Source organism: Scyliorhinus torazame, chromosome 8, assembly GCF_047496885.1.
Source record: "Scyliorhinus torazame isolate Kashiwa2021f chromosome 8, sScyTor2.1, whole genome shotgun sequence".
Taxonomy (NCBI): domain Eukaryota; kingdom Metazoa; phylum Chordata; class Chondrichthyes; order Carcharhiniformes; family Scyliorhinidae; genus Scyliorhinus; species Scyliorhinus torazame.
In genome coordinates, this window is record NC_092714.1 from 267,347,621 (window position 1) to 267,365,632 (window position 18,012).

An 18,012-nucleotide genomic window follows, 5' to 3' on the forward strand; every position below is an offset into this window, starting at 1 on the left:
GCCTGTGTGTGGGTCGTACCCAATAGTGGTGTACCCAAGCCCTGTCTTCACCTGAACTACCTTCTGGATGGGAAGGCTGAAGGTTGACCTTCCCACCCAAATCCATGGGGCGCTGATCCATTGTAAGAGTCCTTCCTGTTATTTCTTTTGTTCCCAGTTTGTTTATTTTGACCCGTGTACTCCTAATCGGGATGCGCCTTTAAACAGAAGATTAAAAGTGAACCAGTCTGCTTGCAGGGATAGTTTCCCAGGTTTTGTATTTTGGAGAGGAGAAACCCAAGTCGATCTTGGGAATCAACTTTGGAGGGCATGGGTTCAAGTGGTTAACTGGCAAATATGGGGCTGGTCAGGAACAGTGTTCTGCCTGACAACAGTAAGTGATTAGTTCCTGCGTGATGCTTTCTCAGAGAACTGGGCAGAAGTGTTTAGATCTTGGAAGTGAAAGGAGCGCTAACTCTATCTCTATGTCTCAGTCTCACTCCCTCGCGCGTTCTGAAGTGAAAGGAGCGCTAACTCTATCTCTATGTCTCAGTCTCACTCCCTCGCGCGTTCTGAAGTGAAAGGAGCGCTAACTCTATCTCTATGTCTCAGTCTCACTCCCTCGCGCGTTCTGAAGTGAAAGAACTGCTCAATTGTTCTGAAAGCATTGCGTGCCTGGCACAATCTTTGCTGTGAATCGTAGAATCATTGAATTTACAGTGCAGAAGGAGGCCATTCAGCCCATTGAGTTTGCACTGGCCATTGAAAAGTGCAACCTACTTAAGCCCAGGCCTTCACCCTATCCTCGGAACCCAGTAACCCCACTCAACCTTTTGGACACTGAGGGGCAATTTATCACGGCCAATCCACCTAACCTGCACATCTTTGGACTGTGGGAGGAAACTGGAGCACCCGGAGGAAACCCACGCAGACATGGAGAGAAAGTGCAGACGCCGCATAGACAGTGACCCAAGTCTGGGATCGAACCTGGGTCCCTGGAGCTGTGAGGGGGGCGGTGCTAACCACTGTGCCACCGTGCTGCCCATGAACCTGAAATAATGCTGGGACTGCTGAAAAAGTCAACAACCTTGCCAGAGAAAACCACCTCGAGCCCAGAAGGAAGAAGTATCGAAACGAAAGCCTGAACTTCAGAAAGACATTGACTGGAAGTCATCCCAGTGCATCAAAAATCCTTATCCTTTTATTTTTTTTCTCCCTTCCCACCACCCTTTCGCCTGTGTGTCTGTGAGTTAGGGCTGGGAAGAGGAAGTTGGGTAAGTGATACTAGATAGTTGATTACATTTTCTGTCTGTTTAATTATAAAACTGTACATAATGAAAGGTCACTTACGTTTTAAAGTTACAAACCAGGTGACTCCAGTGTTTTGGGCTCTGCCAAAGATCTCGAGTATTTAAAATAAAATCTAATTTCACCTGTGTTGCGACTCCGGGTCAAGTAGGGCTGGAATTGACTGTGCACAGGGCCAGGGTGTCGTGACACCATCAATCTCAGTTTTGGCATTTTCAGTTGATTCTGGGAATACATCCTGTTTGTACATCAAAAAGAAACAAATGATTCATAGCATGTTCAATGACATGTTCTTGGAAATCTGCCAAAGGAATCTGATACCATATTTGCATATCTGCCATGAGAGTGGCGGAACATTCAGACTTGATCTGCATTCATTTTACTTGCGAGGTGAATTGAACAAATACAGTTTTTATACGTGCCGTTGGCAGGTGGGGTCACAAATAGACTAAAAGTGGTATGTTCCCTTGAAGAATGCAGGAGAATCAATTTGCTGCAGGCCTTATTTTGTTTTTGGTGGTGACCCAGAGATTGCCATCTTTATTAAGTTCAGCTTTACAAAAGTGCCACGGAAGGATTTGAACTGCCCAAAATCTGGCTCGCTGTTCAATTAGCATAACCACTGGTTTGCTGTTTGGGAACCTTTACATAAACAGTGGGGGTCGGGGGACAACATATCCTCATATTTCTTTTGCTGTGCAGCTTTCTAAAAAATCATTCTTGGGGATGTGGGCGTCGCTGTCTAGCCAGGAGTGTATTGCCCATTCCTAATTGCCCTTGAGAAGGGTGTGGTGAGCTGCCTTCCTGAACCACTATTCCATGTGGTGTTGGCACACAAACAGTGCGGTTCGGAAAGAAATTCCAGAATTTTAACCCAGAGACAGTGAAGGAATGGCGGCATATTTCCAAGTTAGGGTGGTACGGGACTTAGAGGGGAGCTGGGGTGGAGTTCCCATCTGCCCTTCTAGATGGTAATGATTGTGGGTTTGGAAGGTGCTGTCAAAGGAGCCTTGGTGAGTCCCTGCAGAGCATCTTCTAGATGGTACAACCTGTTGCCACTGTGCATCAGTGGTGGAGGGAGGGGATGTTGAAGGTGGGGAATGGGTTGCCAATCAAGCAGGGCTGCTTTGTCCTGAATGGTGTCGAGCTTCCTAAGTGTTGGTGGAGCTGCTCTCATCCAGGCAAATAGCGAGTATTCCATCACACTCCTGACTTGTGCTTTGTAGATGGTGGAAAGGCTTTGGGGAGCCAGGAGGTGAGTTACTTGCAGCTGGATTCCTAGATCCTGGCTTTCTCTTGTGCCCACAGTATTAATATGGTTAGTCCAGTTATGTTTCTGTTCAATGGCAGCCCCCAAGATGTTGGTTGTGGGGAATTCAGCAATGGTAATGCCATTGAATGTCAATGGGTGATGGTTAGATTCTCTCTTATCAGAGATGGTCATTGCCTGGCACTTGTGTGGTGCAAATGTTGTTTGATTCACTTAAGTGCACAGGTCCTTTAAATGTTCTTGCACGCATGCGGTATAATACAAGGGGCCAAATTGTGCAGGAGTTTGCATTCTGTACAGTTGTGCAACTTGAGGAAGCAATGGTGGGTGGGGGTGGGGTTAGGTTGAGATAATGAGGAGAAATGTTCCTCCGCAGTAAGTTGTTGTGATGCGGAACACACTTTGAAAGGAATATGTTCATAGAATCATCGATCATAGAATCATAGAATTTACAGTGCAGAAGGAGGCCATTCGGCCCATCGAGTCTGCACCAGCTCTTGGAAAGAGCACCCTACTCAAGCCCACACCTCCACCCCCATCCCCATAACCCAGTAACCCCACCCAACACTAAGGGCAATTTTGGACACTAAGGGCAATTTAGCACGGCCAATTCACCTAACCTGCACATCTTTGGACTGTGGGAGGAAACCGGAGCACCCGGAGGAAACCCACGCACGCTTGGTTCTGTTGGAGACACCTCGGTGCCTGTGAAAATGCAGCCCTAAGCATTTCTACAAGTATATAAAAAGGAAAAGAATAACTAAAGGGTGTGTTGGTCCTTTCGAAAGAGTCTGGAGAAATAATAATAATCTTTATTAGTGTCACAAGTAGGCTTACATTAACACCAATGACGTTACTGTGAAAAGCCCCTAATCGCTACATTCCGGCACCTGTTCGGGTACACGGAGGGACAATTCAGAATGTCCAATTCACCTAACAGCACGTCTTTGGACTGTGGGAGGAAACCGGAGCACCCGGAGGAACCCACGCAGACACGGGGAGAACGTGCAGACTGCGCTCAGACAGTGACCCAGCGGGGAATCGAACCCGGGTCCCTGACGCTGTGAAGCAACAGTGCTAACCACTTGTGCTACCGTGCCGCCCTCCTGGGAAACGAGAAAATGGCAGAAGCAGATATTTTGCATCTGCCTTCACCGTAAAAGATACAAATAACATCCCAGAAATACTTGTAAGTCAAGAGGTGAAAGGAGAGAGGAAATTAAAACAATTACAATAACCAGGGAGAGAATACTGAGAAAAATATTAGAACTACATGTTGACAGGTCCCCCACTCCTGCACCCACGCGTTTTGCTGAGATAGTAGATGCATTGATTGATTATAATTTTCTAAAATTCCCTAGATTCTTCAAAGGTCCCAGCAGATTGGAAAATAGTGAATGTATCCTTTATTCAAGGAAGGAGCGAAACAAAAAGCAGGAAACTATGGACAGAATGTTATGCTACCCCCAAGGCGGGACTCTCCATGCGCCCCCCCACTCCCACCCTCGCCGCTCAAACCCAGACGCAACTTCACAGTAGGGCCTCGGGCGGGAAACCCAACCTTTCACCTATTAGGGTCCTTAAGTGACAACCTAATGGCCTCTTAAGGGCCTTTTCCTGCCCAGCTTCAATTTTCGGGTGTGAGTAGGGTGGGCAACCAAGAATAAAACTTTTACCCATTTCGGGGCAGAAAGTGTGGGGATGCCTCTCCGCAGAATCCTTTAGATTTGGAGCGCAGTACATTCCGGGACTTTGAAGCACCAGCACCCTTCTCTCACCCCCCCTTTCCCGGCCACTATCACACCTCTCCCAAACCCCTGGGGCACCTCCTACCCTCCTGCCCCCAGGACTTTCTTTGAGAGTGGTCCTGGGATTTAATCTCAGGAACTGTGTTTCAATACTTCCTCCGACCACTGCACCGCTGTGCCTGGATGTGCCAGCCCATCAGATTGGTCAACAGCTCTGACGGGCGGGACATCCCTCCTGGGTTGATGGAGGTTCCACCCACTGCATATCCCTGACTTCCGAGAGTCGGTCAGGATGGCGAGCAATCAATTTCTACCCTATGGGCAAGTTATCTTAACATCTGTCATAGGGAAATTCATAGGATCTATTATTAAGGACACTTAGAAAATCTTAATGTAATCAGGTAGAGTCAACATGGTTTCATGAAAGAGGAATCGTCTTTGACTAATTTATTGGCGTCTTTGAGCAAGTAATGTGGATAAAGGAGACCCTGTAAATGTGACGTACATGGAATTCAGAAGGCATCTAATAAGGTGCTACAGCAAAGATTACAATTCAAAATAATGGCTCATGGTATAAGGGTAACATATTCGCATAATATTAGCAGAGAATAGGGGGAAATGGGTCATTTTCAGTTTGACAAGCTGTAACTAATGGAATGCCACATGGATCGGTGCTGCGGTCTCAATTATTTGCAATCTATAACAATTACTTGGTTAAAGGGGCTGTATGTATGATTGCTGATGACGCAAAGATGGGGGGAGGGATTCTCCAGTCCCCCAAGCTGGGAAGTAGCGTTGAAGCCACAACCTAATTAACCATGGTGGAACAGGCTCAAAGGGCCGAGTGGCCTACTCCTAACTTCCAGGCTCATACGTTGACAAGGCCATAAAAAAACAAACCAAGCACCAGGCTTTATTTCTACACTGAGGAAGTGCATATAAATTTAACGTACTGTGACATCTTCAAAAGTTGGCATTGTTATTACCAGTTGCGGAGGAGTCAGATGACTTCACTCTTTTCCCACTCCTTGTTTGACTGCAACAGTACTTATTGTTAAAAAGGATGTGCTTGCCAACTCAATAAGTGTTTGAATGTTTGCGTACGGTGGCTGTAAAAGACGCAAACGAAGATGTTTCCTTGAGTTTTGTTTTAAAGAGAAAGAATTGTACTTATAGTATTTAAACCAGGTTGAAAAAGATAATAAAATTCTCCAATTTACACACATACACATATACTGATTACAGCGTTGAAGGATAGATTAAGCAATTAAACATCTAGTGAAGTTACAGGGATTTGGCTATTGAAGGTTGGTGATTTGGCCAGCTTCAGATTGAACTTGCTGGTCCTTCTGTGTGAGGGGTTGAAGTGGTTTAAAGATGTAAATGGTCAAAATCAGTAGACTGGATTCAAAACTTTGCAAGTTGGATAGAGAGAAAGCAAGAGAGAGGGAACCCAGCCATCTTGCTTCCTTAGCATCGCATTTACTCAACATGGCCTGCAGAGAAAACAGGCGCTCAGCCACACAAAGGGGGTAGTGCCACATGACTCTCTACCAATTTCCACGTGACCCGAATATGGTCATGGTGAGTGAATTCCATTTGCCTGACTTGAATGATTAGAATGCATCTGGGTGCATTCCTTTCATAGCCAAAGCCCCTTGTCCAAGTGATTATGTGCAATGGTTTGTCTCCGCACAGTTGAATATCAAAATGACTGACTGGATGCTTTGCTGATGGAGTAGAAAATGGCCCCCATTCATACTCCTTCAAGACAATTGTTCCCAGTGAGGCTTTGCAAACAGGTTGTCTCAATTTCAAAGGTTTGGGAATTTAGAAGGTGCAGTGATGCAAATATTCAGCCATCTTTGACTGTGGGTTTAAAGTCGTTGGAACGTGGCTTTAGTCTTTTTTAAAAATTGAATTTGTGGTTTCTAGCCAATAAATCATGTAGTTGTTTTTTTAATATAAAGCATGGCTTCATGGCAATATAGCCACAAGGAATTCTGCGAACACTGACACCTGCCCAGGGACTCCAGTCTGAACTTTTGCAATTCTGCTATCACCTGAAGGAAAACCAATACTATGATTTATCTTTTAACTGGGCGATTCTAACCGAAATGAAGTACTGACAGGCCAACAAGTACTGTAATCTGATAACCTTCGGGTTTCAATCTGTGAACCCCATTGGCTTGAGACTCTCGTGCTAAATATACTCACTTGCTACAAGGAATTCTGCCGAGGTTTACAGCCTCGTAACTGACGGCTGGTATGCCACAGATGTCTCTGCGAGGCGGCACGGTGACACAGTGGTTAGCACTGCTGTCTCACAGCACCAGGGACCCAGGTTCGCTTCCGACCTCTGGCAACTGCCTGTGTGGAGTTTGTATGTTCTCCCCGTGTCTGCGTGGGTTTCCTCTGCGTGCTCCAGTTTCCTCCCATAGTCCAAAGATGTGCGGGTTAAGTGGGATGGCCATTCTAAATTGCCCCTTAGTGTCTAAATATTAGGTGGGGTCACAGGGATAGGACGGTGGATTGGGCTTAGGTAGGGTGCTCTTTTGGAGGGTCGGTGCAGACTCAATGGGGCGAAGAGCCTCCTTCTGCACCGCAGGGACTCTGTGATTCCCTTGTGCACGGGTTCTTGTTGCGAAAGCTAGACCTTCCTTGGGACCTCCTGCAGCAAACATGGACGGGTGTCGCCAAAGGACCTGAGGCATAGGGTGTTTGGTGCTTAACGGCCATACACTGGCATCAAGAATAATCTATGGTCATAAACAAGGGGTTTGATGGTTTCAGCCTTGCCTCAGCTTAGTCAGAAGGTTCTGGGTCCCAGTCCCACTCAAGGGATTTGAGGGCATAATCCATGCTGGCACTGTAGTTCCCACACTGAGAGAGTGCTGCATTGTTTTAGATGCTGTGTTTTGGATGAGATGTTTAAACAGAGGTCCATGTAAAAGCTCTGAAAGATCAGGGAAATTCGCCCTGTGTTCTGGTCAATATTTATCCTTCAACCAGCATCGCTGAAACAGATGAATTGAGTCAACGTGAGCAGGGTGAATTCACAGCAGCTGCAACTTTAGCCGGGTACTGACTCCCTTTTTAACCTTCCACCTGTCAAACATTGGCAATCGTTTCAAAATGGGGAGGAGGTTCCCTTTTGTCGAGAAACAAGAATGTCAGACATGAGCCGTTCCAGATTTATATGGTTGGATTATAATCCTGGACCACTAATGTAGAGGATGAGAGGTTAATTCCCACTATGGACCGGAATTCTATAAATTTGGTGATTTGAGGATCGGCAGTAGAACAAAAAGATTATAAAAGCTATCAGATTGTCTTCCAACAAATTCACTGATGCCCTTCCAACCCCACGTAGCTTACAATATTCTTATGGTCATTTAATGTTGTCAGAATGATTGCCGCACTTTCTCGGGCAGCTAAGATGGACAGTAAATTATGGCCATGTCAACATCATCCACTTTATAGACCCAAACGGAAAAAATGAAGGAGCCCATTGTTAAAATTGCAGCTTAGTTTAATACTGTAGCAGCCTGCTTTCGCTAAACTGCGATTTTCATTTAAAAATTTTAAAAATCCATATAATACACATCAAAATCTTCTACACAAATAAAGATGTTAAGCCATGTTCACAACGTGTGGTTCATTATATATACATACTATTACTAGAGCCTAATTAAAGCCTGTGGGTATTAGAGAGACACCAGTTTTGATACAAACTCTGGGGGAGCTCCCACAAACAGCAATGTGATTATGTGCTGGAATAATGAATCATTTGGACCTGCTGTGTAGAATTTTGTAAGAAGTACAACAGAAACAGGGGGCGAAATTCTCCGGTATCGGCGCGATGTCCGCCGACTGGCGCCCAAAACGGCGCAAATCAGTCGGGCATCGCGCCGCCCCAAAGGTGCGGAATGCTCCGCATCTTGGGGGGCCGAGCCTCAACCTTAAGGGGCTAGACCCGCGCCGGATGAATTTCCGCCCCGCCAGCTGGCGGAAAAGACCTTTGGTGCCCCGCCAGCTGGCGCGGAAATGACATCTCCGGGCGGCGCATGCGCGGGAGCGTCAGCGGCCGCTGACTGCATTCCCGCGCATGCGCAATGGAGGGAGTCTCTTCTGACTCCGCCATGGTGGAGATCGTGGCGAAGGCGGAAGGAAAAGAGTGCCCCCATGGCACAGGCCCGCCTGCGGATCGGTGGGCCCCGATCGCGGGCCAGGCCACCGTGGGGGCACCCCCCGGGGCCAGATCGCCCCGCGCCCCCCCCAGGACCCCGGAGCCTGCCCGCGCCGCCTTGTCCCGCCGGTAAGGTAGGTGGTTTAATCTACGCCGGCGCGACAGGCATTTTAGCAGCGGGACTTCGGCCCATCCGGGCCGGAGAATCGCAGGGGGGGGCGGGCTCGCCAACCGGCGCGCTGCGATTCCCGCCCCCGCCGAATATCCGGTGCCGGAGAATTCGGCAACCAGCGGGGGCAGGATTCACGCCAGCCCCCAGCGATTCTCCGACCCGGCGGGGGGTCGGAGAATCTCGCCCAGGCTGTTTCCCCCCAACCAGTCTGTGTTGGTGAGTGTCCTCCACGTGGACAGTCCAGTGACTTTGTCCCAAATCCCCTTTCCTTCAGCCATCAACCTTAGCTGTTCTTAAATGTTGGCATGATCTCTACTTCAATAACTCACTGTCCAAAATATCTTGAATTTAATCAGATCTCGGTGGATGGCACGGTAGCAAAGTGGTTAGCACTGCTGCTTCACAGCTCCAGGGTCCCAGATTTGATTCCCGGCTTGGGTCACTGTCTGTACGGAGTCTGCACGTTCTCCCCGTGTCTGCGTGGGTTTCCTCCGGGTGCTCTGGTTTCCTCCCACAAGTCGTGAAAGACGTGCTGTTAGGTGAATTGGACATTCTGAATTCTCAGTGTACCTGAACAGGCGCCGGAATGTGGCGACTAGGGGATTTTCACAGTAACTTCATTGCAGTGTTAATGTAAGCCTACTTGTGACACTATTAAAGATTATTATTATTATTCCGCCACTTGTCAATTGTTGCTCAGGCCTCTGGCCTACCCATTCAGGTTTCGAACATGACTGAGTTTGTTGACCTATCTCATCCCCTACCTGAATGGGACATTCAATCTAAAAATGTATCTGATAATCCAAGTGGTATTAATGCGACAGTAGCTAAAAGTAAAGGATTGGTCTAACCTCCAGTAGTGTTGTGATGCGGCACAATGCAGTGGTAAGATGCAGGTGACATTAATACCACTGTACGAAGTCTTACAACACCAGGTTAAAGTCCAACAGGTTTGTTTCGATGTCACTAGCTTTCGGAGAGTTGCTCCTTCCTCAGGTGAATGAAGAGGTCAAGAGGATGCTAAATAGAGATGGGTGCAGAGAAAGATGGAAGAGTCATTCTTGGCCTGTTCTCACAGGTTGGAGATGGGCAGTTCTGTGCAGTGTTGGTAAGGCGCTCACTGTACGTTATCCACTTGTTCTCTCAACTACAAGTATTGTTTAGTCCAGAAAGACCCCATTAGAAGCTGAAGTAAAATTGACTATGTTCTGTTTCTTTCTAGCTTTACCTGGCTGTCAGGACAGGTGCACCTGAATTTCGTCACACTTTCGACAGGACAGGTAGTGCAGACGTTCGATGATGAGTTTCGATGTCTTTACGCAGAGTCGAAGCCTTTAGAGCGTTTCTCCTGCTCAGTGGACAAGGATCTTTCTTATTACACGTCCAATCTCCGGATACTTCCGGAACGCCAGAATGTGAAGGAGAGGCTGCCGGAACCGATCCATTCTAACCCATCCAGCAGCCAATCAGGGAGTAGTCCTCGCAGTGTCATACAGTTAGCTGCTCCAGCTATGAAAAAATTATGGGATGGCGAGCAAATCAGCCCTTGTGCATCCAATAGCTCTTCTAACATTGATTGCACAATCAAAGGGAACGACAAATCAAACACAAACCGGAACCATGAGCTATTGCCTAGGCCTAGTGGATTAGGCTTTTGTGATGCAAACCCTGGCAATGTGCATTCTCCAGTCAGTTCTCGTTTTCAAAATCAAGGGGCAGCTACCCAGCAAAGAAACCCCATAGTCCCATCTACACCGACTGAAATGCCAAAGGCCGACTTGTCTGACGCGAGACTGCCAACCCCTCCAACATCACCGCGACCGTGGGCTGCCAATTCACAAAGGCTCAATCTTGCAGAAGCTCCCGAGGAGACGGATGACCCCGCCAAAGATTTAGGGCAACTTTGGGGGGGAATTGCAAGGTCACCAAATCGAATGACCCTTGGCCACAGTAAATTAGAAATGAGGATGAAATATAATGATAAAATGAAGGCCAAAAATGTTTACAGTCGGTTTCAGTTAAGGAAACACGATCCTTAAGCACGGAATTAAAGCTAAAAGACTCCAGATGCTGGAAATCTAAAATAAAAACAGAAAATGCTGAAAAAGCTCAGCAGGTCTGTGATCATCTGTGGTGAGAGAAACGGAGTTAACGCTTTGAGTTAAAAGTGACTCTTCATTGGAACTGAAGGAAGGTTCTTAAGCATGGATTCCTCTGGCAGTGCTCTCTTCAGACTGTTTCCTGCTGACAGTCAAGTTACCAAAGCTGCTTCATTCATTGAAGAGCCAGTTTCCTGCACAATTGTTATCTGGAGCCCAGGAAGGATGGGTTCTGTGGTCGACGGCATTGTTCAAAATCTACAAGGTGGATGGTTCACAAGGTCGACCGGATTCATGGCCACATGTGACAATGAAGATGATGGGGGGGGGGGGCGACAATGTTGACCCTTTAAAGTGGTATCGTCACCCAGTTGGGAGGTCTGAGGCCGAGGGAGGGAAGGTGGAAAGCGAGGTTCAGATGAATCAAGTGGGTATGTTGAAAAGCACTTTTGTAAAACCTGTTTCACAGACTATCCAATCGCCGTGGTGCCCTTCAGAAGACCAGTGAGGACTTTCATTAATTTGCCATTTGCTTCCTGTATATCCAGCAGAGGAAATGTTGGACAGACATGTTACTCAGGCTTGTTTTGTGTCAGGCATGAATTAGTTGGTAGCACCCACCCCTCAGATCTGATAAAAACATTGCAGAGACTCCCCTATACAGTACTGAGGGGGTGTTGCACTGCCGGAGGTTCTGTCTTTCAGTTGAGACATTAAACCAAGGTCCCACCGACCCTTTTGGGTGGTGATAAAATGATTCCTTTGCATTATATTGAAGGAGAACAAGAAAACTCTTCCTAGTCTCCTATTTATCCCCCAACCAAAGTCACTAAAAGAGATTATTTGGTCGTTATATCTCATTGTACGTGGCAGTTTGCTACATAGAATTTACAGTGCAGAAGGAGGCCATTCAGCCCATCGAGACTGCACCAGCCCTTAGAAAGAGCATCCTACTTAAGCCCAACCCCCCCTATCCCCGTAACCCCACAAACCTTTTTTTTGTACACTAAGGGCAATTTATCTTGGCCAATCCACCTAACCTGCACATCTTTGGACTGTGGGAGGAAACCAGAGCACCCGGAGGAAACCCACGCAGACACATGGAGAACGTGCAGACTCCGCACAGACAGTGACCCAAGCCGTGAATCGAACCTGGGACCCTAGAGCTGTGAAGCAACCGTGCTAACCACTGTGCTACCGTGTTGCCCCAAATGGGCTGCCATGTTTCGTATCTTAACAAGAGTGACTACATTCCAAAAGTGATTAATTGGCTAGAAGCACGTTGAGACAACCAGTGGCCATGAAAAGTGCTATGAGTCTTGATAATGTCAAATCTCTAACTTCACAAGTATAATGAGTTTATGTTTAGAAATGTTAGACTTTGAAATATTTCAGTGTGTGGGTTCAATATCCCTTTTTCTAACTGTGAAGTTGTAACAAGAGATGCTCTTCAGTAGCACCTCAGTTCAACTGGAGAAAGGAACTTTTGTCCTTCCTAATTTGAGCGGTGGAAGAATTTAGTCTCTCACTGAGAATACATTTAACTTTTGTAATGGAAAAATAATCGACAAAGTCAAGTACGGATTGGCAAATGAACCAGAAACAACATGAGGAAATATATTGTACGCTGCGAGTTATAATGATCTGGAAAGTATTGGCTAGGGGTGGTGGAAGCAGGTTCAATAATAATACTCCAAACAGAATTGGGTAAATGCTTGAAGGGAAATTAATTCCAGGGCTTTGGAGAAAGAACAAGGGAATGGTATTGATTGGATATTCTTTCACAAAGTTGGTTTGCACTGAATGCTGAATTTGGGTGCATTTGAGTGCTATAGTGAGAGTTTGGTGACAGGGAGTTAGGTGAGGAGCGAGTAAGGTGCTCCTTTCATTTCATTTCCTACATTTCCTCAGAGCATGAAAGGAGCCGGGAGTTTACAGCGACTGCAGCTGACTGGGAGCAGAGTCGGAGGGCAGAGGTCCAGTTGCTCCACAGTGCATCTATATTCTGTAAGGTAAGAGGGGATGGAGGCTAGGCCAGTTGCATGCTCCTCCTGTAGGATGTGGGTAGTGAGGGATACCACCTGTGTCCCCGCTGACTATACCTGCGGGAAGTGCTCCCAACTCCAGCTCCTCGGAGACCGTGCTAGGGAGCTGGAGCTGGATCACCCAGGAGGCAGAGAGGGTAATAGAGAAGAGTTACAGGGAGGTAGCCACACCCAAGGTACTGGACAAGAGTAGCTGGGTTACAGTCAGCGGAAAGAAAACGATCGGGCAGACAGTGCTGGGATCCCTAGTGGCCGTTCCCCTTCAAAACAAGTATACCGTTTTGGATGATGTTGGGGGGGGATGACCTACTGGGGGAAGGCCCTAGCGGCCTGGTCTCTGGCACTGAGTCTGCCTCTGGCGCCCAGAAGGGAAGGGGGGAGAATAGAAAAGCAATAGTGATAGGAGACTCGATGGTTGGGGGAATAGATAGGCGATTCTGTGGCCGCGAGCGAGACTCCCGGAAGGTATGTTGCCTCCCGGGTGCCAGGGCCAGGGATGTTTCGGATCGTGTCTTCAGGATCCTTAAGGGGGCAGCCAGAAGTCATGGTGCACATTGGTACCAATGACGTAGGTAGGAAAAGGGGTGTGGATATAATAAATGAGTTTCGGGAATTAGGCTGGAAGTTAAATGCCAGGACAGACAGAGTTGTCATCTTTGGTTTGTTGCCGGTGCCACGTGATAGCGAGGCTAGGAATAGGGAGAGAGTGCAGTTGAACACATGGCTGCAGGAATGGTGTAGGAGGGAGGGCTTCAGGTATTTGGATAATTGGAGCCCATTCTGGGGAAGGTGGGACCTGTACAAGCAGGACGGGTTGCATCTGAACCAGGGGGGCACCAATATCCTGGGAGGGAGGTTTTCTAGTACTCTTCGGGAGGGTTTAAACTAATTTGGCAGGGGACTGCGAACCCGACTTGTAGTCCAGCAACTAAGGTATTCAGGACGCCAAACCGTGTAGTGAGGCAGTGGGGAAGGGAACACTGACAAAGGAGAGTACTTGCAGGCATGGAGATGGGTTGAAGTGTGTATACTTCAACGCAAGAAGCATCAGGAATAAGGTGGGTGAACTTAAGGCATGGATCGGTACTTGGGACTACGATGTGGTGGCCATCACGGAAACTTGGATAGAAGAGGGGCAGAAATGGTTGTTGGTGGTTCCTGGTTATAGATGTTTCAATAAGATTAGGGAGGGTGGTAAAAGAGGTGGGGGGGGGGGGGTTGCATTGTTAATTAGAGATAGTATAACAGCTGCAGAAAGGCAGTTTGAGGAGTATCTGCCTACTGAGGTAGTATGGGTTGAAGTCCGAAATAGGAAAGGAGTAGTCACCTTGTTGGGAGTTTTCTATAGGCCCCCCAATAGCAGCAGAGAAGTGGAGGAACAGATTGGGAAACAGATTTTGGAAAGGTGCAGAAGTCACAGGGTAGTAGTCATGGGTGACTTCAATTTCCCAAATATTGAGTGGAAACTCTTTAGATCAAATAGTTTGGATGGGGTGGTGTTTGTGCAGTGTGTCCAGGAAGCTTTTCTAACACAGTATGTAGATTGTCCGACCAGAGGGGAGGCCATATTGTATTTGGTACTTGGTAATGAACCAGGGCAAGTGATAGATTTGTTGGTGGGGGAGCATTTTGGAGATAGTGACCACAATTCTGTGACTTTCACTTTAGTAATGGAGAGGGATAGGTGCGTGCAACAGGGCAATGTTTACAATTGGGGGAAGGGTAAATATGATGCTGTCAGACAAGAACTGAAGTGCATAAGTTGGGAACATAGGCTGTCAGGGAAGGACACAAGTGAAATGTGGAACTTGTTCAAGGAACAGATACTACGTGTCCTTGATATGTATGTCCCTGTCAGGCAGGGAAGAGATGGTCGAGTGAGGGAACCATGGTTGACAAGAGAGGTTGAATGTCTTGTTAAGAGGAAGAAGGATAATTATGTAAGGCTGAGGAAACAAGGTTCAGACAGGGCACTGGAGGGATACAAGATAGCCAGGAGGGAACTGAAGAAAGGGATTAGGAGAGCTACGAGAGGGCATGAAAAATCTTTGCCGGGTAGGATCAAGGAAAGCCCCAAGGCCTTTTACACATATATGAGAAATATGAGAATGACTAGAGCGAGGGTGGGTCCGATCAAGGACAGTAGCGGGAGATTGTGTATTGAGTCTGAAGAGATAGGAGAGGTCTTGAACGAGTACTTTTCTTCAGTATTTACGAATGAGAGGGGCCATATTGTTGGAGAGGACAGTGTGAAACAGACTGGTAAGCCCGAGGAGATACTTGTTAGGAAGGAAGATGTGTTGGGCATTTTGAAAACTTGAGGATAGATAAGTCCCCCGGGCCTGACGGGATTATCATAGAATTTACAGTGCAGAAGGAGGCCATTCGGCCCATCGAGTCCGCACTGGCTCTTGGATAGAGCATCCCACCCAAGGTCAACACCTCCACCCCATCCCCATAACCCAGTAACCCCACCCAACACTATGGGCAATTTTGGACACTAAGGGCAATTTATCATGGCCAATCCACCTAACCTGCACATCTTTGCACTGTGGGAGGAAACCGGAGCACCCGGAGGAAACCCACGCAGACACGGGGAGGATGTGCAGACTCCGCACAGACAGTGACCCAAGCCGGAATCGAACCTGGGACCCTGGAGATGTGAAGCAATTGTGCTGTCCACAATGCTACCGTGCTGCCCCAAAAATTGGTGTGGGCGGTTTTGAGGAGTGGTCTTAAGTCCGCCCAGTTGAGTGCATCTTTTGGGCGATGAGTTTTTGGCGGATTTGACAGCCGATGTGCCAATTTTCAAAAGGATTCCAGTCGTTTTGCTGGAGAGGTACAAACACCCCATCAGGGAATTGAACCCCGGTCTCCCGCGTGACAGGTGGGGATACTAACCACTATACTAACCAGGGATATATCCAAGGATTCTATGGGAAGCAAGAGCTGAAATTGTAGAGCCGTTGGCAATGATCTTTTCGTCCTCACTGTCAACAGGGGTGGTACCAGGGGATTGGAGAGTGGCGAATGTCATGCCCCTGTTCAAAAAAGGGATTAAGGATAACCCTGGGAATTACAGGCCAGTTAGCCTTACTTCAGTGGTAGGCAAAGTAACGGAAAGGGTACTGAGGGATAGGATTTCTGAGCATCTGGAAAGACACTGCTTGATTAGGGATAGTCAGCACGGATTTGTGAGGGGTAGGTCTTGCCTCACAAGTCTTATTGAATTCTTTGAGGAGGTGATCAAGCACGTGGATGAAGGTAAAGCAGTGGATGTAGTGTACATGGATTTTAGTAAGGCATTTGATAAGGTTCCCCATGGTAGGCTTCTGCAGAAGGTAAGGAGGCATGGGATAGTGGGAAATTTGGCCAGTTGGAAAACGAACTGGCTAACCGATAGAAGTCAGAGAGTGGTGGTGGATGGCAAATATTCAGCCTGGAGCCCAGTTACCAGTGGCGTACCGCAGGGATCATTTCTGGGTCCTCTGCTGTTTGTGATTTTCGTTAATGACTTGGATGAGGGAGTTGAAGGGTGGGTCAGTAAATTTGCAGATGATACGAAGATTGGTGGAGTTGTGGATAGTAAGGAGAGCTGTTGTCGGCTGCAAAGAGACATAGGTAGGATGCAGAGCTGGGCTGAGAAGTGGCAGATGGAGTTTAATTCTGAAATGTGTGAGGTCCAGTTTGGAAGGACAAATATGAATGCGGAATACAGGGTTAGCGGTAGGGTTCTTGGCAATGTGGAGGAGCAGAGAGATCTTGGGGTCTATGTTCATAGATCTTTGAAAGTTGCCACTCAAGTGGATAGAGCTGTGAAGAAGGCCTGTGGTTTGCTAGCGTTCATTAACAGAGGGATTGAATTTAAGAGTCATGAGGTGATGATGCAGCTGTACAAAACCTTGGTAAGGCCACATTTGGAGTACTGTGTGCAGTTCTGGTCGCCTCATTTTAGGAAGGATGTGGAAGCTTTGGAAAAGGTGCAAAGGAGATTTACCAGGATGTTGCCTGGAATGGAGAGTAGGTCTTACGAGGAAAGGTTGAGGGTGCTAGGCCTTTTCTCATTAGAACGGAGAAGGATAAGGGTAGACTTGATAGAGGTTTATAAGATGATCAGGGGAATAGATAGAGTAGACAGTCAGAGACTTTTTCCCCGGGTGGAACAAACCATTACAAGGGGACATAAATTTAAGGTGAATGGTGGAAGATATAGGGGGATGTCAGAGGTAGGTTCTTTACCCAGAGGATAGTGGGGGCATGGAATGCACTGCCTGTGGAAGTAGTTGAGTCGGAAACATTAGGGATCTGCAAGCGGCTTTTGGATAGGTACATGGATTACGGTAGAATGATTGGGTGTAGATTAATTTGTTCTTAATCTGAGACAAAAGTTCGGCACAACATCGTGGGTCGAAGGGCCTGTTCTGTGCTGTATTTTCTATGTTCTATGGTACAGGCAAACTGGGGCCAAATGGCCTCCTGCTCTACTGCATCATATTCTGAAAACAAAGTTGTTTATGGTAGCATTGGTTCCAATACATACGGACACAAGAATTAGGATGTATCTGATAGAGGATGTCCAGTAGATTTTGTGCAAATTATCCTATCGATGCGTAAACATAAAATGTTCTGTTTTCAATTCCAATAAATGTCACTTGTTAAGAAATGTCTTGTTCTCATTTGATTTTCTATATTCAATTTGCAAGCTATTTAACACAGCACATTAGTTATTGATTCAACAATTCCATCAAAACGGGGCAGCACCTTCCAAAACTGCAACCACCGCCGTCTCGAAAGACGAGAGCAGGAGAAACCTGGGAGCAATGCTACCTGGAAGCCCCCTCCGAGGCACTCACCATCTTGATTTGGAAATATATCGTTGTTACTTCACTGTCGCTGGGTCAAAATTCCCTCTTTAACAGTACTGTGGGTTCACGTACATCTCCTACATCTCAGGGACTGCGACAGTTCAAGAAGGCAGCTCAATACCACCTCAAGGGCAAATAGGGATCGGCAATAAATGCTGGTGTAGCCAAGCGACACTGACATCACATAAATTCATATTTAAGAAGCTGTAATACCCGGTGCATGGTCCATTCCCCCCCCCCCCCCCCCCCCAAACCACCACCACCACCACGCCCACCTTTTCTGTTCTAAAGGAATACATCAATTTGAAAGTCAGTTCCAGGCTGAGTAACAACATCC

General features: G+C 47.2%; 1 protein-coding gene across 1 annotated transcript in view; it reads left to right on the top strand.

Annotated features, from left to right (window-relative positions):
- fam83c (family with sequence similarity 83 member C) overlaps positions 1 to 17,473 on the top strand; it is a 38,371-nt gene extending 20,898 nt beyond the window's left edge. Inside the window, exon 4 of the mRNA XM_072515282.1 lies at positions 9,889 to 17,473. Within this exon, the coding sequence (XP_072371383.1) occupies positions 9,889 to 10,705 (817 nt within the window). The 3' untranslated portion in view covers positions 10,706 to 17,473. The remainder of the gene's footprint in view (positions 1 to 9,888) is intronic.
- Positions 17,474 to 18,012: the final 539 nt, after the last annotated feature.